The 20,778-nt window shown below is 38.6% G+C and overlaps 1 protein-coding gene across 7 annotated transcripts in view; it reads left to right on the top strand.

The window, feature by feature from the left end:
* LOC132195841 (semaphorin-1A-like) overlaps nucleotides 1-20,599 on the top strand; it is a 90,648-nt gene extending 70,049 nt beyond the window's left edge. The window contains exons 5-18 of one of the 7 annotated variants that reach the window (XR_009441694.1): nucleotides 5,058-5,120; nucleotides 7,991-8,098; nucleotides 9,552-9,639; nucleotides 11,934-12,038; nucleotides 12,101-12,189; nucleotides 12,321-12,462; nucleotides 12,863-13,211; nucleotides 13,317-13,786; nucleotides 14,904-14,948; nucleotides 15,069-15,212; nucleotides 15,646-15,777; nucleotides 16,668-16,866; nucleotides 17,344-17,420; nucleotides 18,787-18,927. Coding sequence is in view for 6 of the 7 variants with exons in the window: in XM_059618084.1 (XP_059474067.1) it covers nucleotides 5,058-5,120; nucleotides 7,991-8,098; nucleotides 9,552-9,639; nucleotides 11,934-12,038; nucleotides 12,101-12,189; nucleotides 12,321-12,462; nucleotides 12,863-13,211; nucleotides 13,317-13,786; nucleotides 14,904-14,948; nucleotides 15,069-15,212; nucleotides 15,646-15,777; nucleotides 16,668-16,866; nucleotides 18,787-18,958 (2,106 nt within the window). In the remaining variant the exon portion in view is untranslated. Of the gene's footprint in view, nucleotides 1-5,057; nucleotides 5,121-7,990; nucleotides 8,099-9,551; nucleotides 9,640-11,933; nucleotides 12,039-12,100; nucleotides 12,190-12,320; nucleotides 12,463-12,862; nucleotides 13,212-13,316; nucleotides 13,787-14,903; nucleotides 14,949-15,068; nucleotides 15,213-15,645; nucleotides 15,778-16,667; nucleotides 16,867-17,069; nucleotides 17,126-17,343; nucleotides 17,421-18,786 lie in introns of all 7 variants that reach the window. The other 6 variants (XM_059618085.1, XM_059618084.1, XM_059618087.1 and 3 more) reach the window with 6 other exon arrangements.
* The last annotated feature ends 179 nt before the right edge of the window (nucleotides 20,600-20,778 follow it).

The following is a 20,778-nucleotide window of genomic DNA, read 5'->3' as shown; positions in this document are numbered from 1 at the left end:
CGAATTATCATGACATTTGTCCTGTTTTTGTCTCCATTTGTACAATTTTTCATGATGATTGATATTTTTCAGATCTATTTTCTTTATAATGATTCGTGCTTTTTGGTTCGCTTCCAAAAATTCCAAAGCAAAATAAAAGCAAACCAACGAAAGAAATAATTTGATTTGATGTTGAGTGGCATCTGAAGATGGAATTCCTAGCTGATGCCGAGCATTGTTATATCTTGCGCAGTAATTGGAGCTCGGAAACAAGGGGCGAGTGACACGTGTGTTGGCCGTGCTGGCCGGACGGAGGTCGGCGAACCGATCCATCTTGATCTCGCCCGTGGTCACCTCGCCGCGGCTGTTATTAAGTTTATTTAGTGCTGCTTCTGTTATTAAGAAGAAAACCCGAGGGAAATGCGCTGTGCCTCTCGGGCTTCTTTCATTTTTCTCGTTTCGCCACACCCGTTTAAATGCGCGGTGGTCTCGCGAGAACTTGAATTCAGCAGTTGATTCAATTTACCTGTCCCATCAATTATATCCCCGCGCAGTGAAAATACATATAAAAGTAAGTGGTTTCGAACCAAGTTCGCAGGTGGCTCTTTGCTTTTTTTTTTTATTTAAATAAGAAATTTCCTTCCTCTGCAAGGAAAATAATAACAAAATCATCTTTCATTTTTTAATTTACTCGCCCGTGGGGAGACAAATTTTTTAGAGATTTCCATCGGTTGGAGGAAAAATTAAAATTCAAGCCGGCAGCCCGAAGAGAGAAGATATAAATCCGAGTGCCGAAATTACAACGCTGGAAATTTTTAATGCTTTTTATGATGTTTGTTTACATAATGTCTTTGGTTGGGCCGCGCGCGCGATCCTCACACAGGCAATAGAATATTCATCGGCATGCCGTGCTTGCGCGCGGTAAGTGAATAATAATGAGAATACACAAAGCAGACGGGACAATAGGATAGTTCAAGTTTCTGCCAGTATTCCAGGCATGCGTTGGCCTGCGGAGAGAGAGAGGAAGGATTCGGATGATGAGCCCACGTGCTTGCCTATACGAATACGGAGAGAGAGAGGACGAGCGTCGAGAGCGGCCAAATTTAATTAACACATCGCGCTGCTCAACGGACCTGGTGCCACGGGATACACACCCATGAATATCAAACAAAGTACTCATGTCTTGTGTGAAAGGAAAGCACGAGACTTTGCGGAATCGTTAAATTTTAATTAACAACGTCAGACGTAAGAAGTGTGCACAAATAATTTGTGATTTGTAGCTAAATTTTGCATAATTTCCAAAATCAGCAAGTTTGTTAAGATAGAAGTTTATTCCAATTTTTATTTATTTATGTGGAAAGTTTGAAGCGTCTAGAAGTTTATGATTAATGTAAATTTTTTGGTCTCATCCTTGACGTAAATAATATTTGGCTCTTTTAAACTTCTTGACAAGAAATTGTATAAATAAATTACCCTTCAGAATGGAGCACTCACGAGACATTCCGCAAAGTAGACTAATAAATAAAGCAGCAAAAAATTAGATAAATTTCGCTTTGCTTAAAGTGGTGATATCGCGTGTGCGTCTTACAAGAAAAATCATTCCTTTTCCGCGCGCCATAAAAAGGAAAGACAAGTCCATTTTTCCAGCTGATATACTTTTATAGTTTTGCGTTATTTCTGCAGCCGAGCAATGTTGACAGCGTTTTATATGCTTGACGCACTGAAAGGGACAAATAAACGATATGACGCGATCTCGGCTGTCGAAAACAATTTTGCCTCGTTTTCTTTTATAATTCACTGACCCATTTAACTCGCACCTATGCCGATGAAAAGCACTTTTCGAATAATTCATCAACTGATTAAGCGGATTTCTCTTTCAATTAAACTCAAAAGTGGTGGGTTGTGATCATGACGTGCTCATTATTAACAAAGTGACGCGTCCACTCCATTCGAGGGCTCTGCCGATGCATATTTCATGCCTGAGCTTTAATTGCTCTCGGTGCAGCGTAAAAAGGATTTAATTATCGGCTGTCAACTTTCACCGCTCTTTCAAAAGGAAAACATTCGAGGATTTCCATCATTTGGCAACGAAAAGCAAGTTGAACGTTGCATGAAATTTTGGTGGAAAATTATGACAAGGGAAAATTGTGTCGCTCGGGCGAGTGTAAATTTATATGAGTTTGTTGCTGGCAGGGACAAAGCGATGATTCGTTTTTATTGCCGCGCGCACCTCCCACTGATACGGCCACACTTCCATAAAACCACTTCTTTACTCTTGTTCCTTTATGCAGACCGCAGAGGGATAAAAAGCAGCGCTTCTCTCGCTCTCGTGGATGCAAATTCTGAGATTAATCTCTGTGCGCTCCCATTATGCAAGAGCGACTCACTTTGTCCGCAATTGTTTTTGTTTGCACCGGCCGAGAGTGAAATACAATGAGACGTACGGAAAATATGTCTGCAGTAAAATGCAGTGAAATCTCCTGCTGCATACAAAGTTTCCATTTCCATGCATGTGTGGGCATCGCGAACTCTTATTATCGCACTCCATACTTGATGCCTTAGCCAGATTTAAAGGAAACAAAATTTATTTTGAATTCCTCTATTTTTGATGGAGTTCAATAAAACCTACTCAATTGGACAGAAATATGTTAAAAATGCCTCATTTTCTAATTTTAAATTATTAATATTTTTTAAACAACTTAATTGTTAAAGGAAAATTAAAATTAGTAAACTTGAAAACTGAAAGACATCTTTTGGCTACTTTATTTTTTTTAAGTCAGATTTTCTATTTTCAAGGGGCATGAAACTTAGTAATTGACTTTTTGTCAGGGTCAGTGACCTACAAAATTGGTGACCATTAAGAAAGATACCTTTTGGTTTATTAGCTTTAACCTCCCTGAAAGAAAATTGAAAAATCCTTAACTAGAATAAATTTGGCAGCAGTTTTGGCAAACCTTAATTTTTTTCCCGGCGGCCATTTTGGAATTTGAAAAATATAATCAAATTTCTGATTAATTGGGTATTTTATGAACCAATATATAAATGATAATGATGCAGAAATCAATTAAAGTCATACGCATTATTTTATATTAATTATTTTTCTTTTAAAAAAGAAAATAAATTGGTAGTTTAATTAAAAAGAGTATTTTTTTTTATCACTTTCATTTCAAAAACTGGAACAAAAAGGTTGGGAAAAAAATAGAGATCAAAGGTCTTTAGATCGGAGTTTTTCCCCCGTTTTTATTGAAACGTGATTCGTCCGAAAAGAGCTTTTTGTCAAAGAGCTTTGCCTAAATCTGATGCCTGGCTCGTCTCTTTTTACTTGCAACTCTCGGCGTTTTTGCGCAAATCCCAAAAGCGATGAGTTTATTGCTTGAATTTATATACGCCGCTCACGGAAAGTGTAATTTAATATTTTAAACTCGTCCGTCATCCACGTTGCAGGCAGACAATCAAAAAGTTTGCTCGCTTTTATCACTGCTCGGGGAACAAACTTTGAATGTGAATGAAACTTGTGTACAAAAACTTATTTATTTATTCTTTGGCGCTGAATGTGTATTTACAGCGATTCGCATCCTCTGTCAATACAGAAAGGAGCGTAATTGCGCTAGAGAGACATAAAACTTTAGTGCGCGCGGGGCGAGCGAGTGACACCATTAGGCGGAATTATTTTCAGCGCATTCGCTATCAAACTCGTAAACGTGTATTGCCCAAATTTACACATGACATTACGCTGCTCTTTGCTATCGCGCGCCTCCCGCCGGCTGAAGAAACGCCCGTTTTTAGCGAGGCAGGCTCGAGACCTAATGGCATTGTTATCACTCTTCGATTTTCCTCCATCCTGAAGCAAATGATATGCCAAACAACGCCGCCACAGAGATACTCTCGCTTTTTGCTCCCGAGCAACTTTCCGCGAACTCTTCGATCGCAAACCAATTCACAAAAATGGCGGTTTCGAGCCGTAAATAAACTCTTCACAGTCGAGTGCTGCAAAATCAATACTTGAAGTTTCACAAATTATATTTGTTGCTGCAATATTGAATAATTTTGTTTCATTTTGATAAAAGAGGAAAATTTTCGTTATTTTTACTTATTTTTCCCACATTTTGAAATATTATTTAATAATTTTCAAAGCCACAAGAATTTTGTTTAATATTGAACAGCATTCGTGGTTTCCATGCCGTGCATAACAATATTGCACATTTTTAATTCAGCTCCTGATGTTGTAAAATTGCTCATTAATATGCATGGAGTGAGTCAGCAGCTGCATAATCATTCCCTCTGTGTGTGTGATTAAGGTGCATATCAGGGAGGAGAATTATGCGCGGGGTCAGCCGAGCGAAATATCTTAATCGAAAAATTGCCTGTTTCAAGTGCGATATCGGACCGAATTGCCTCCAGGCACGCCATGTTGTGCATGCCGAGCTCATCTGGTGGACGCGACCCCGCCCAAAAACTGCGCCCTCGGGTCCTCGAATTTAGTCATTTTGCATAATTCATTGGCGGAAATTACGCCGAAATGAATAATTTACCAAAAATGTATAAAAATTCTGCTCTTTTTTCGTCCGTCACTTTTTTCCCGTGTGAAATTTCACCAGACATTTTTCGACGCATAACGAGGCTCGTTTTCTGAATCTATTTTCCACCACCGGAGCACCCTTGGCGCGGCTGACAAAGCTTCCTGGCATCGTTACAGTCGAAATGAAACCAGAGAGATTCGTCAGCCCAGCAGGACGCACAATGCATATTTGAGGCCAAAAATGGAAAAGCAGGACACAAAATTCTGCGGTCACGGTTTGATTAGGAGCGAAAATAGCCGCTGCGGGGGTTGGAAATTTCAAATGAATAATTTGTTTAACGAGACGCGCCAATTTTATTTCACGTGACTGCGAATGAAATATTTTCGGCAGCGATACAAAAACTCGTCAAAGTCCGTCAGATTTGCGGACCAAAAAATTAATGACAAAATTTGCTGGCGAAAAAGTTTGCCTTTTAAATTAACTGTCAAACCCAAATGTTGACATATCCGAGTCTGGCAAAATTTTAGCAACTAATTTTTTGTAATTTGTGTGTTTCAGAGAATCGAGTGGCCGGCGAACGCAGCCCACCGAGAGTTGTGCTCACTCAAGGGCAAGTCTGAGGTAAGTTCTGCACTTCTTCTTATTACTCGCACGCAAATATATGCCCATCATTATCGTGCAAAAGGAAAATGGCTTCGGGTTAGACAGGCAAAGTTTTCTCTGTGAAAAACGTGGAAACTTTTAACTAGACTGGCTATAAAATGTATAAAAGTTGCCCTTAAAAATATGTGAAAACTGTTTACATTTTATAATCATCCTTTTCAGTTCAAATCTTTCCTTTTTTCCTGCGCATAATTTAAATTTAAAAGTGGGCGAACATTTCTTTCTTTGATCGTGCTCATTGTTCATCGTTCGGAAAGCAATAAACTTGATATTCTTCTGGCACGTCCCCGTCATTTATTTCATTCTTCCTTCTCGACCCATCCCTCGGCGAAATTGCGCATTGCCGCAATTACGTTCATTTTTATTCCGTCTCACTGCAGTTTGTCTGCAGCACCGCGATTGTCGGCCCTAATTGGCGAATTAGCGAGCGCGCATATCAGCACAATTGTGTCAACAAACGTGCTGCATTAATTTCTGCGCCGACACCCTTTTGCCGTTGACGCGAGACGGAGAAGAAGCTGCTCACCTGCTTAATTACAGTTTTGCAATCGGATTATAATATGTGTTTGTTATTGTACACATGAATTGTTTGTTGCATTGTTTGTGTAGTTGGAAGCCGACATTGATCAACCCTGCGCGCTTTGAATATGCACAGTGCATTGTGTATAATTACATTTTGCGCAAAACCCGCCGAGTTGTTTGCTAAAAGCTTTGACAATAAGAACGTTTGCAACAAATAATGTGATCCTGTTCATTGATTACAAATTAATTTTAATAGAAAATAGAGAAATAATTTAAATGAAAACTTTTACATGCTGAAATTTATATTTTTCTTAAAAACCTAGTTGAATTTGCTCAATATCTCAATTTTGCCCAATCAGTCAAATTGACGAGACCATCAGATTAACTATCGCAGTGACTGACACCAATAATTGATGAAAGGCATCAAATACACTCCGCTGCCTTTGGTAGATTAAATAATTTGCGAATGTGCTAAATTTGGAAGTGATTTATCAGGAGCATCACTTTCAGGAATCTTGTCAATTGTTAAAGTATTATCGCAGTAGTGAGGCTGAACCTCTTTTTTACATCTGGTCTGACGTCATACATGGGTAAATGGGCAAAGGTATTTTTGCAAAATGACAGGTTGAGCAGAGAAATAAATGTAATTTTTTTGCGAAAAGTTGTAACGAACCTTTTGCCCATTTTACTGTGTCTGGCGCGGGCCAAATGAGAAAAGGGCTTCAATTGGCATTACCTCTCTCTACTGTTGCTTCTGGTTATAATTTCCTGTGCGAGAGAATCCATCTGGGGCCAACTTCAATTAAAACTCCCCAGGCTGATCACACGTGCCAATGCTAATTGCGTTCTAATCGCTGCTTCCGAACTCGATTCAGCCGAATCGGCAATGGCTGCAGTCGCTGCACCTTTTCTGGTGCCATTTCGCGGGAAATGAATTAAGTTGTTGAGCGCCGAGTTGCATGCCGTCGAGCAATCCAATCGAAATCCAATCTGAATGCGAGCGAATAATGATTTCTTGTAATAACACACCGCGCGTCCGATTCCTTGATGACGCGGGAAATGTGTCGTGATTGTGGCCGATGCTTCACCCCTGGCTCGGTGACAGGTCATGCGATACCCCCGATAAATTTGCATTCTGCCAACGTATCTGTTTATTTATTTACGTACACGAGTTGCCAAAGTAATCTTTGAATGTGTAACAAACTCTTTTGCTTATTCATGAGAGCGAAAACTTTTTTCCACCCGAAAGTTTATTTATTATTCAAACACGGTGCGTGCGGAGAAAATCGAAGGGAAGCATTTTGATCAGTCGGCGAGTTTTAATTAAAATCGCTTCCCTTCTTTTTCTCTCTCTCTCTCTTTCTCCCTGGGAAATCTAATTCAATTTGCTGATGATGATATAATTAATAAAACGCGGTTTGCAATTCTCGAGTGTAAAGGCGGCGGAATTGAACGCGCGTAACTCGATTTGAATAATATCTCTCGCCGCCGCCGCGAGTGATTTTATTACAATTTTTTTTCGCTCTCCTTGTAAGCCTTAATTAGAGAAGAAGCTCGGTTTGTATCCTGCGATGGTGCTTTTCTCCGCGATTAAGGGGAGGATGAAAAGCGCAGTCTTCCTTTCTTTCCAGTCTGGGATAAAAAAAAAAGAAGCTAAGCCGTATATATATAATATCATATGACGACTGCTGCGATGAAGAGGAATTGTGTTGGCGGATTAAGAAGGAAATCAAAAAGAATGGGAACGTTGCATCCCTCTCGTTTCGCCAACAATGAGTTGCAGTCTTTTCTTCTTCCATGCATTTTGTCCTTTTTGTCCTTCTCTCTTAAATCAATACTCGGCTGCTGCGTCCAATAAAACAAGATTTATTTTCACGGATTTTGCGGCCTCTCCGCACGCTGATAAGCGGGGCTTTTGGAAAAGGACTCCGGCCGCCGGAATTATGGAAGGCGAGCCACGAATGGACGTTTATTTATCGATTGTTACTTTTTCCTTTCCTTGCACGCCATTTAACGCCACATAACTCAACGCGCATCTCCTACTTTTTTCCTCTTCTTTCCCACCGGCAGTATTTTCCGCCGCTGGAAGCGAAATTCATTCATTTTTCTTCCTCCCTCGAGTTTGTTTTCCGTTGCGCTTCAATATCCGGCGGCGCAAAGTTGCCTGTTGCTCGCATTTTCCAATCTCATTATAGGGCAAACAATGACTTTCGACAATGCGGCCAGGAAATCTGACCTTAAGCCATATTGGAAGGGATCATTCTATAGTGTCTGTTTTCTAATTGTGTGTAATGGTTTGCTTTCAGGACGACTGCCAGAATTATATCAGGATTTTGGCGAAAATCGATGAGCGGCGGCTGCTCATCTGCGGCACCAACGCCTACAAACCCCTTTGCAGAAACTACAGACTCCAGGTTTGCATTCATTTTAATTTCATTTCGTTTAATTCATGCTCAATAATGCTCACAATTTTACTATTTTTAAATTGGGGAAAAAACAGCCTGATTAATTTTAATTGTTGTTTTTGCACTTTAAATTGTTTCTTATGGACATTTTCTAAAATAATTTTTTTTCTTTTACCTTGGATCGATTAAAATTGATAAAAATTTCACCAAATCCCGTTCAAACCACCCGAATTAAGATGCAAAAATGAAAATTAATAAAAAGTTCATTTTGATATAATGAGCAAAGGTCTGAAGTACTTTTGTTGAAGAACTAAAATTTCAATAATTCTATTTAAATAAAAAATGCTTCTTATAAGTGAATTATTAAGATAAGTATACGCGAGGCGGTTTCGATTTTCTCCATATCATTATTTGCATCGATTCTTTTTCTTTTCTTCTCCCAAACGGATTTTTTTCCTTCTTTTTTCCTCTGCTGCGTCGCCACCTTAATATGCAGGGCTTTTGTGTCCGCGCGCGCGGCATATCTGCAAACACGCCCCGGGCTTTGGCGAAAATTCAATCCGGTGCTCGTTATTAAAAATAAATTATAGCCGCCGCCGCGAAATGCGCGCAGGAGACGACGTGAAAAATTGCTCGGGGCAGACAAAAAATGTATAAACCGAGGCGCGCGGCGGCAAAAAAGTGCATTCTGCTGATCTCATCCATTAATACCAGCGCCGCTTTGATGAGGCGAAAAAAAATGCATAATCATATTCAAATGTGCTGTCACAAACACAAAAGAGCAGAAAACCGAAAGCTGACTCATCAGCTCTTGAAATTTCTTTATTCCGCCGGTTTCATCGATTCCCAAAGTGTCTGATCGGCTTCTTTATTTTGCGCTCGGATCGAGCAAAAGGAGTGGCTCGTAAAAAGTGGTCAGTCGGGACGCTGACCCCGCGCCATCATCACAGACATGCTGCTCAAATAAATTTTATTGCTTTTTTGGTCAGGTGCTTTTAACTTTTTCATCCTCAACTTGCTTTCAATATATGAAAAGAAATAAAATTCGCTGCCGTATTTGCAACGCAGATTTATTTATGGGGCGAATGAAAGGAAAAGTTTCTTCTCGCGAAATTCGGAACCCTTTCTTTATTCGGCGCCGAAAGAAAAGAATGAAGCAATCTTTTGTACTGCCGGATATTCTTTCGCTCGCCAACTTCTTCAATATCAGCAGATCCAGAGAAAAACGGCGCAGAACTGCTGACCGGCAATGCGACCCCTTTTCTTACCTCGTTGGACATTTATTTATTGGCGAAAAAGAATATCCAGGGCGAAACAGGCTCGATATTATTAAACTTTGGGAAAAGTTCGATTCGGCAAACTTGGCACTTTTCGAGTTTAAATGAAATTTTGACGCATTCAGTGAGCGCCGTGCATGGAAATTATAACACTGTGGCATTATTTGATGATGACTTTGTTGCAGGATGGAGATTACGTTGTGGAGAAAGAGTACGACGGAAAGGGTTTGTGCCCTTTCGACCCCGACCACAACAGCACAGGCGTGTACTCTGGTGAGTTTTCAAATTTCGTCCGGCCTCTGATTTTGTACTTGTCACGATTTGCGGTGCCGATATGGAAATTAACACTCACGGCGCACGCCAACCGCTGACGCTGTTCCCACTTTCGACCTCATGACCCAAAATCTATAATCGTTCCTGAAATTTAAAAAAAAAGTTACCTAAAAATTAATATTTAACTTCTTTATTTTTATTTGAATCAAATTTAAAATTGACCTATTATAGCCTCAAATTTCTCTTCATAGTTTAATTTAAATGATTAATTTTATTAATTAAATAGAAATAGTGTATACAAATGGGCTTGGTTTATTTAAATTCGTAAAATGTTTAATAATTGAATTTAAATTGATTTAAATATTCAAAGCATAGCAAATTATCAAATTAAAATTTTTAGAGACTTGTATTCAATTAAATAATTGTTGAAATATTCCTCAAATAATATTATTTCAATGCGAAAACTACAACAAATTATCCATAATGGATGCAAATGCAGTTCTTTTATTTACAAATAATGACGCAATCACGTCGTCTGCACGAACAGGTCGACGCCTAGATAATTTGCATTTGTCGGGGCACATGAAAATAAAATAGGGACAGTCGGAGGAAAAAATAACTTCCTGCCGCTGTCATTCGCCTCCTTCCGTGACCTCTCAAACTGAGTCACTAATTCAGCCACGCAAGCTGACCCTGCGATCTCGGCATAATTTGAATCACGCATCCAAATAAATTCTTACTCCGACTAAACTGGCGCAATTTTCCACTCATTTCCAACACGCTAAGGAAAGTAAAAGTTTTAAAAATAATCCATTTCAGTCTGACCTCGTTTTAATTTAATTCAAAATAAGTCAAATTTTAATCAATTTTTTTGGAGGCGTGAAAAATCCGAAATTGGAGTACCTGGGATGACTCACTCACTCGATTGCACTTAGCTTTTGTAATCTTTTTCCTCTTTGATCTCGCACGCATTCAAAGAGGGCCGTGACTCTCACAATTTGCCGTCGAAAAGCTGATTTTGTTGAAAGCTTTTCTGAATTAAATTCAAATTAAAGTGTGTAGGCGAAGCTAAATCGATATCACAAAGGCGGGTAGAAAAAAGTGCGTTGCCTCCAAATCTGGGCTTGTCAGCGCGTTGCCGAGAGACAAAGACAAATTTTGTGGGTTTTTACTTTAACACGTCATTTACTTTTTGCCCTATCTCGAGAACCACGATCAAGTTTTGTTTGGAAAAGGGTCCGCAGAGGCTCTCATCATCTTTTTTTATCTGGCGGCGTCCAGAAGGAGCTTTATTAGTTTCGCTTTTTTCTTCTCTCCGATGAATTCATCCCAGATTTTTTCCCACTCTTGACGAAAAGATGCTCCGCTCTTTAATTAAAAATTAAATTCAAGAGAAAATGAGAGATCGATGCGATGGAAGGGATTATGTAAAAATTATTCCAAATTCCTTTTTCGCGTGCTCAAGGCGTTCCCCGGCCCCGCCAATCCATCATTGCCTAAAATAGGTCAAATTTTTTTGATATCAAATGTCTTTGTTGAATTTGGCAAAAGAAGTCCCCATAAATCTTAGTATGCGCGGCAACACAGCCTGCGTGGGCGCTTTGTTCTAATTTTTCAACACGTATTCAATCTACTTGTTTTTTCGTCAAAATACGAGGAACACCACCCAGAATAAATAACCGAAAGTGTCATCAGGTTAGTTAGTCTGGACTATGGCGTGTGTAATTCCAACGCCACGCCCTGAATTTAAATAGATTATCAATCATTTACGCGGTCGCGACCGAGCCGAGCGCAGTTCCTGCTCAAGCTTTGTTCGCCAGCTGAATTCATCATCAAACTGCTCAAAAGAAACTAATTCTAAACTCACTCACAGTATTAAAACGGCGTTCAAATGAAAGAAAACTATTTTATTTGTTTGATAAAATATAATAAACTTATTTTATAATAATCTATATATGCAAAGTTCCTTTTCAATTTCAATTTTATAATTGAAAATTTAAAAATTAACAATAGATTCCGAATTTTCCTTGATTTTGATTATTTTGTGACTTGTGAATATAAATAATTGTAAATGTTGTCTCATAATTCAATAGTGAAATTTAATTTCAAAATCAGGCAATTCTCCAAACCTAACAAGCTATTTTTGCAAACGAACGAGCAGGTCAGTTGAAAACAATGCCCCTCTCTTTGGCGAATTTGGCCTGCAACTCGCTAATCATTGATCTATTCCTGGCCCATTGTTTAACAAAGCCAGTTTTCGCTTGGACTGACACGAGTGTTTGTTTGTTTTGCAGACGGACAGCTGTACACGGCCACTGTTGCAGACTTTTCGGGCACCGACCCGATGATTTATCGCAAAACTTTGCGAACCGAAAGATCCGACCTGAAGCATTTGAATGGTGAGTTTTTTTTTATTGATGGATTTTCCTTCTTTATTCATGAATCTCTTTCATTATTGCAGCTCCAAACTTTGTGAATTCGTTCTCGTACAAAGACTACGTGTTTTTCTTCTTCCGGGAAACCGCCGTGGAATACATCAACTGCGGCAAGGTGAGTAGTGAGCGGATTATTTGCATTGCAGATTTCGCGCAGAGGGATACGAATTTCCACAAGTGTTTTTTTTCCAAATTCATTAGCAGTCTTTGTGATGAACAAGTTGTGACCGAGAGTTTGCTTTGCAGGCCGTGTTTTCTCGAGTGGCCCGCGTGTGCAAACACGACAAAGGCGGTCCGCACCAGTTCGGAGACAGGTGGACGTCGTTCCTCAAGTCCCGTCTCAACTGTTCCGTCCCAGGGGACTACCCCTTTTACTTCGATGAGATTCGTAAGTTGACTCGAAAAATTGTTGCTTTCCAAAAAGAAGCTCGTAAATTATTCATTAACGTAAAAGGAAAGGTCAAATTTATTCACCAACATCAAAATTGCAATTTATTTAAGGGTTGAAATCAAGTTTGGCGTTATCGCGCCAAAAATACTTGAATTTTTGTGGGGAATCTCTAATAATTTGGGCTATTTAGTGATTTTTTAAATAAACAATTCAAATTTGTATGGCGGGAAAATTTAAACTTTTGATTAACCCCTGGTTCAAAGGGGTGAGAAATTTTCAGTTTTTATTTTGGCGTTGGTCATTAAATTTGTTCTTAATCTTATTCTGGAATAAAAAAGTATTTGCCAGTTTCGCACTTTAAACTTTAGGATGAATTAATTGATAAATTTATTCGCAGAGTCGACGAGTGAGATCGTCGACGGGCAGTACGGCGGCGTCGGCGACCAGTTGGTGTACGGGGTGTTCAGCACCCCCGTCAACTCGATCAGCGGCTCGGCCGTGTGCGCGTTCAGCATGAACGACGTGATGCGCTCGTTCGACGGCCAGTTCAAGGAGCAGGAGACGATGAACGCCAACTGGCTCGCCGTGCCTGGCAACAAGGTGCCCGAGCCGCGACCCGGCGAGTGCGTCAACGACTCGCGCACCCTCCCGGACGTCACCGTCAACTTCGTCAAGAACCACGCGCTGATGGACAAGCCTGTGCCTTCCTTCTTCGGACAACCAATTGTTATCCGCATTAGCATGCAGTAAGACTATAAATCCAAAATTTGACCAATTTTTTCAGTAAATTGAAAATAAAATAAAATTTTTTGCTCTGACAATGAGAATTGAATTGTGATTGTAATTTTTAGGTACCGCTTCACGAAAATCGCCGTGGACTCGCAAGTGGCGACGGCCGACGGCAAGAAGTACGACGTCATCTTCATCGGGACGGACAACGGCAAGGTGATCAAGACGCTGAACGCGGCGTCGTTCGACTCGCGCTCGGACGTGAGTCCGGTGGTGATCGAGGAGATCCAGGTGCTTCCCAACAACATCGCCGTCAAGAACCTGTACGTGGTGCGCATGGCGGGCGCGCTGGACAAGTCCAAGCTGGTGGTCGTGTCCGACGACGAGATCCAGGCCGTCAAGCTGCACCGGTGCGGCAGCGACAAGATCACCTCGTGCAGGGAGTGCGTCGCCCTGCAGGACCCGTACTGCGCCTGGAGCGTCCAGCAGAAGCGCTGCGTCGCCGGCGGCGGCGCCGACGCCTGGAGCGCCGCCGGCGGACGCTTCCTCCAAAACATATCCTCCGGAGAACACGCTGCGTGCGGGGCCGAAGGTACGCCTAGTCGCAATCGTCTGCTAATTTTGCTTTTCGTGCTGGCTGATTTTGATTTGCTTTAAATCAAGTTTACTGCAAGTTGAACAAATTTTAAAGAAAAGTGATCACATTTTTGGTAAAAATATTCTTAAAATATTTGGAAAACTCAAATTGTACGTAAGTTCAGGAATCAAGAGCATTTCTTTGCATCATGTTACCTGGAAAAAATTCATGCTAGGCTGAAATTTGGGATACATTTTCTGAGACACCCTTTCTAGAAGAAAAGTACCTTTGTATTTTTATTTTTTGATGTAATTGTTATGTTTCTTGTACAAACATGAGACTTACACTAACGTAAACAATAGGAAATTTAATTAGCAATCAAAACCTTACTGAATTTGCTGCGGCAAAAGTAATGAATGCTGGAAAGGTTGAAAATGAGGTTTTTTGCACTATTTTATATAAAACCTCATTTTTTAACATATCCGAACATTTCCGCTCTTATAGCTCTTGTCGCTTTGGATTTAGAAGAAAATGATAAATACAAAAACTGTGCAAAATTAAATTTTCTACAAGTTTTGTATGAAACATTTTTCTCTAAATGTTTTCCAGAAGAGCTAGAGTTAAAAAGCAATAAGAAAATGCCAAAAAAATTTACCTTTGTTCAAATAATTGAAATTTCTATTTCTATTTCAAGAAAACGTGATAAGGTTTTAAAGCTGATTAAAATTTCTTATCGATTGGTGTTTGTGGAAGAAACAGGACAATTACTACAAAAAATAAAAAATACGCTCCTAGATATCTTATTAAATGTATCTCAAATTTGAGACTGTCACAAATTTTTGCAGGTTTCATAGCAAAATGCTTTTGATTCCTTGACTTTAAGATATTAATTGATAATTGTGAGTGAGTGAAACTCAAATTTCCCTTTAGATTGGACGTGTCAGCTTTCAAAATTTTCTGTTTATTTGTAATTCTGATCAGCCTTCACTAAAACTGCATTATAGTTTAAATAGAAACTCGCTTATTTAAAATTAAAGGAGATTAGAATCTCAATAATTGAAATTTACCGCTTGCCAGAATCACTCTTGATTTGCGTATCAGTATTGAATGGCTTTTTCCTTCTTCTTTGCAGCATCCCCACCTGTAGCAGTACAGACTGAGAAAAATAGTCCCAATGGTGAGTATCCGAATCAAAAGCTTTGGTGTTTTTATTTAATTTTAAAGTTTATTCTTCGTATTAGCAGTTTTGAGTTTGTTTGTTGATTCATTTTGCCACGGTTTTCACTTATCTTCCCAGAAACTGTTAGTCCGACTGCGACCACTCCTCCTCCTCCCTGTGTGTGCCCACACGTTGCCGAAGGTGACTCGAAAAGTTCACCTTCGCCGCCGGTCGTTGTCGTAAAGCCAGATTCTCGAGGCTTTTATCAAACTTTGGTTGACGGTTAGTTTTTCTCGTACAAAAAACAAAAATTGAAAACAAACTGTCGTCGGCAGGGGTTCAGGTTTTCCATCTCAGGCGTTTCAAAAGCTTTTGCCCTATCTTTAGTTTTATTTTATTCCAAAAAAATTACCAACTCAGTCTCTCCTGTGGTGTTCAGGTGGTGTAGGTACAAATTGCTTTGCACGCTTTGTCTCATTTTCTATATCACGCTTTTTATTACATCATAATTCATCCTCCAATGAAGTTTGCATTTGCGGCCAAAAAGCAATTTCATTGGTTGATGAATCCATCACACAATTGATTCTAACAAATTATCGCACAATCTCCTCTACTAACAATAAAACATATTCCCTCCTATAACAAAGCGCTTTTAGTTGATTGGAAATTGTGCGTCCGTGTAAATATCTCTACAACTGTGGGATTTGTTGTGTAGGTGACTCGTCAGATAGATCGTCTAACGCGATAAACCCCATGCATAAATTCGACCCCCTGGACAATGAAATCGGTCGAGGGTTGGACGAAATCAACATCATTCCGAGCACTTTGGCAGAAATCAATCAACCAGGTAAGCCCACCGCAGTCCCTTCTTGTCAAAACAAGAAGATTCACTTATGTGTGTGTATTCCTGCTATCAAATTTGCTCATTTTATTTTTTACGATTAATTTTATTTCTCGAATGAATGAATGATTTTTTTGAATAATTTCATTGGTTCAAATCAACACGCTATTTTGCCAAGGCACTTCTTCTTCTTCCTCCTCCTCTCTTTTTATTTTCCTTTGTACATATTTGCTTTGCGGAATGTTTACTGGGTGTGTTTGTGTTGCGAGTGTCTTGTTTTGTCTGTGATTTCGTTATCTCTGATAAATTGTTTTTGCCGCTGGTGGTACTTTGGCTCTTGTTTGTTTCAACTTTTGGCATGAACCTCATCTTAATACTGTAGAAAAACTACTCACATTTTTTTGTATTTATGCATGATTGTGGGAATATTCATTTTTGCTTTGGGCGGTGTCGGCAGAGTGGCTAACAATTAACAAGAACACGCTAACATAAAAAAGCAATACACTCCACAAATCCACACACATTCGCAATCATTGGGCTGGTGCTTTAAACAATTCCAAACATTTCAACAAAAATCATGAGAATAAAATGACAAATATTTCACAATTTGCATGTTGATTCCTCTTCTAATAAAATACAAAAAACATTCATTCCATTTTGAGAATAAAATTAAAGCTAATTAAAATAATCAATAATAATAACGCAGGCACCACAGAAGGGACTTGGGCTTACTTAAAATTGTTAGCCTCTCAATAATAACTCCGCATTTTTTTTTTTTAAATTATTATAGAATTGCATGTTTAAGATGCGAAGTAGGCCTAGAGGATTAGACAGCTTTTGAGGTCGACTTTTTTTCTATAAAAAAAAAATGCGAATTGTTTTTGTTCTTGTTTTAGGCCCGAAGCTGCACGCCTCGCAGGAGCGGCCGCACATTTACACGGCGGACACGTTGGCCGTGGCCGTGGTGGTGGCCATCGTGGTGGCGCTGGCCATGGGCTTCACCGCCGGCTTTGCCATTTCGCGTCGATGTTGTGGCAGCGACGGCGAGTACGTATCGACCTATCGGGACCGGCCCTTTCAGGAGCACCTTAATAGGTAAGTTGCCTTTTTCAAAAATTAATTCTGCCGCCACTTTTTCTCTGATCAATATCGAATTTTAATCCTCCACTGTGTGCATTCTTCTTGATTTAATTTCTCCTCACTGATTTTTCCAATTTATCAATTTTTTATTTCATTTAAATTTAACATTTTCCACAAACCGAGATTCCATAATATTAATGATCAATATTGAAATGTAGGGAATGGATTGCTGGCGAGGATGAGAAAACAATGAAATATTTCTATCCATAGAAATGTAAATACCACACGTTTTTATATCAAAAGTTATGTGTCTCTTTCTTAAAAAAGACAGATATACTTTCCGAGAGTTGATTCTCTCTTTTATTATTTTTACTTTTTTTCCAACAAACTGTTTTGTTATCATTTTTTTCTTCACTCTGCGAAAGATTTTTTGTCTTGCTTCTTCCTCTGTTGTTTTTGGGGGTCTGTAGTGGTCTATCATCTTGTTTGCAGGTAAGCCGATTTCAAAGTCTCAGTCCTCCAATCTCTATATGGTGATGTTCCTATTTGAGCAGCTTTAAGCAGACGAGGTGATTTGACTATTCATATCAATACGCAATCAGCGTCCGTACAAAAATATACATATATCTAGCTCGTGTATACAGTGTCAATTTTTTCTACGTACAAAGTATTTTTGAAAATCGCTCGTCTCACCAGCACATCATCAAAGAAAAATGGTTCCAATCATTTTGAGAGCCTTTTGCTGCTACTTTTAACAGTTTTAACAAACAAAAGCTCAAATAATACTGCTTACAGCAAAAAAGGAAAAAGTTACTTTGATAATTCCAAAATATTTGGGACCACAGACTCTTGTACACTTCTTTGATTTCCTTCCTTCCATAGCCAGCCTATCTTTTCTTTCTTTTGAATGTTAACTCTTGGTGTTTGGGCATGTCGTGTTGCATCTGCAAAATTCTTGAAATGAAGCACACAATTTATGTTCGTATTAGATTTATTTATGTTTATTTAATTGTGTAACAAAATATTCATTTTTTAGAGAAATCAAGTCATCAGAATTTTAAGACCCTAGCAATTTTTATCGCTCTTTATTCAGTAAAATCGCTTAATTTAAGTGTTTTCTGTGTGTGGAAATTCCAAAAACTCATGAGAATTGACATATAGGGCTATTTTCATCAGTTTGGTAAAAAAAACTTCCGCTTTTGGTCAGTGGTGGCGCTGCGGTCGCACAGCGCCTTGGCAAATTCAGCAATCTCAGCGCCACCAACGACCAAAACCTCAAGCTTTTTACCAAACTGATTAAAACACCCCTGTATGTCAATTTTAAGTTGATTTTTGTTTTCTTGCAATTTTTGGAAACAAGTGTTTGGAATTATCAAATCTTGTTTCCACAAGATAGACTTAAAATTTAACCTTTTTTCTAATTAAAGAGTAATAAAAATCACTCAAGTTGGTCTTTATATTCAAATTTCAGTGAGCTGCATATATATTGAAACAGATTATTTTATATTTCTTTCAAACTGAAAATCTTCTGACGTTTTAGATTCTCTTTTAAAGGAAATAAAGTTTTTAATACTTTACTCATTTATACTGATCAGAAAGTACTGAAAATCATTTATAGTAGCTTAAATTTTCAAAATTTAACAAATTTTTGTGTCAAATTTTAAATTTGTAACTATTTTTCTTTTAAATTAAAATAAAATAGAAGATGAAGTAGCTTTGCAAATAAATGTTGCCCGTATTTCTTGATTAATCCCACGTGTCCCATATTAATTGAGGTAGGGCGACTTGATTAACGCTTTATATTGTGTAAATTAACGTGAAAGTCTATCATCTAATTTCGATGTTGCACGCCAAGCCACGCCTGCGCCCTAATCCTGCAGTGCACACGCAGCGAGATGATTTTTTTTTTGAATGGTGACGAATTTGGTGTTTCAGCTTCCCAGGTCACGACGGAACTCTGAACGACTCGGCGTACCTGCCGCCGTGCACCAACAACAAGCCCATCAACCTGGTGCTGAACGTGCCGCCCAAGAACGCCAACGGCAAGAACGCCAACTCGTCGGCCGAGAACAAGCCCGTGCAGAAAGTGAAGAAGACCTACATTTAGTGACAAATGCGACTGGCCGCGCTCGTTCGCAAGGCGCTGTGCACCAACAAGATTTCCTAAACAACAAAGTTTTTTATGAATGTGCCTGCACACACGAGAGACGAGATTATAGAACAAGCCTTTTGAGTCTACAATTCGCGTTTCCGCAGAAGTTTTATTTTCAAGGACTTTCCCACCCAGAAGAACAGTCGTCTTAGTGGCATTCCAATCGAAACACAGAGACAAAATTGCGCGGTTGGTTCTAGTTTTCTGCTGCTTGCACTAGGATTTGTAAACGAAGGCTACTTTATAAATAAGACGGGAGCAAAGAAAAAATATATTCGATTATTGTGATTACGGATGAAAAGTGTTGCATAATTAATATGAAAATGGTCAGTTCTGAGATGTGAGAGTGACTCGCCTGTAAATATATGAGAATGAAACTCGGTGCAAATGTGACGCAGGGAATTTTAGCAGCCCAAAGTTGAAATTTTTCATGTGAATGACTGACTATTGCTATATAAATATTGTAAGATTTCGACGAGATTGCTTCATGATGTATATTTTTTCTGGAATAATAGTACAATTTTGATTTTTACGTTATACCCCGAGTCCATTCGAAAGTGCACTCGGCCGCGCATCTTTTTAAATATTTTATATCATTTGTTCCAAAGTGGCGGTCGAGTGGAGATTCGCAAACGGGATTCCAGTGATGAAGCATGTTGAAGAAAAAATATGTATAAATAGGCCTATAATAATATTTCGAGTATAACAAGGTTGTCGTCAAGAGTATTATTATAGAGGCGAGTTAAAATAACGGTCAATGTCATTTTGTATAAACAAAAGTAATAATTTATCTCAGCATACACCTTCCCAACAAAGGAAAACATTCACTTTTGACAGAGAAATGCATTCAATTTTGATACGAGAAGTGCTAAACTGTGTTGTATTCATTTTGTTCCAAAGAAATAATTTTAGTATGTAAGTTTTCCAGATTCTGTTTTGTGACCTGGGCTTTTGAAATATTTCCAATTCGAAGAAAGAAAAAACACAAATAATTGTGATCTCTCACTCTCTCTTTCATTGTAAGAAAAATACTCACATCTTTTATGTCTAAAATAAAAAATTATATTTTTCTATAGCCGCAAAAGCCCAGCGCACAATTCCAGATTCGAGCTGTTGCGCCCCCTGGCGCGATCGCTTTTTTATTTTGAATGCTCATTTTTGTTTTAATTACTGGGCATCATATGTGACTTGGTTTATCGAAGATGTAAGTCGTTGAATATTACCCTACACTGTATTGTATCTTGACTTGCAGGGCGTTTACAAAATCATAATATATGCGATTGCCAAATTAAGCCTATAGTGTTTTCATTCGTGCTAGGTGTTGTCAAAATAAAATTCCTCCGTTTTTCGTAATTCTCGCAAAACATTTCGCAAATGAGATGTTTTTTATTCATTCACTGCGTATGCCTACAGAAAAAAAAACACAAACATGTTAATAAAACTATAAGGAATACAGAAAGAAACACTGTTCTATATTAAGGTGGTAATGTAAGATCTCTGCGCTCTTTTGTATTAATGTATTATAAAAATGGATTATATAATTGTGCCCTTCAAGTAAACTCCCTGTAAAATAAAATAAAGGATTTTTAAAAACAAAATCAACCCTAATAGTTATTTATTTGACTTCATTTTAAATGTTTCAATAAACACCAATAATTAATAATAAAACTTTTAAAAATATTAGATATATTCTAAAAAAAAAATATTACTATTTGCATTCAAATTAAAAGAGATCTAAAAATCAGAATAATCGTTATTTGTCATTTGAATCAGAG

Source organism: Neocloeon triangulifer, unplaced genomic scaffold (assembly GCF_031216515.1).
Source record: "Neocloeon triangulifer isolate White Clay Creek 2 clone unplaced genomic scaffold, ASM3121651v1 ptg000011l, whole genome shotgun sequence".
Lineage (NCBI taxonomy): Eukaryota > Metazoa > Arthropoda > Insecta > Ephemeroptera > Baetidae > Neocloeon > Neocloeon triangulifer.
This window is presented reverse-complemented; position numbering and strand designations above follow the sequence as displayed.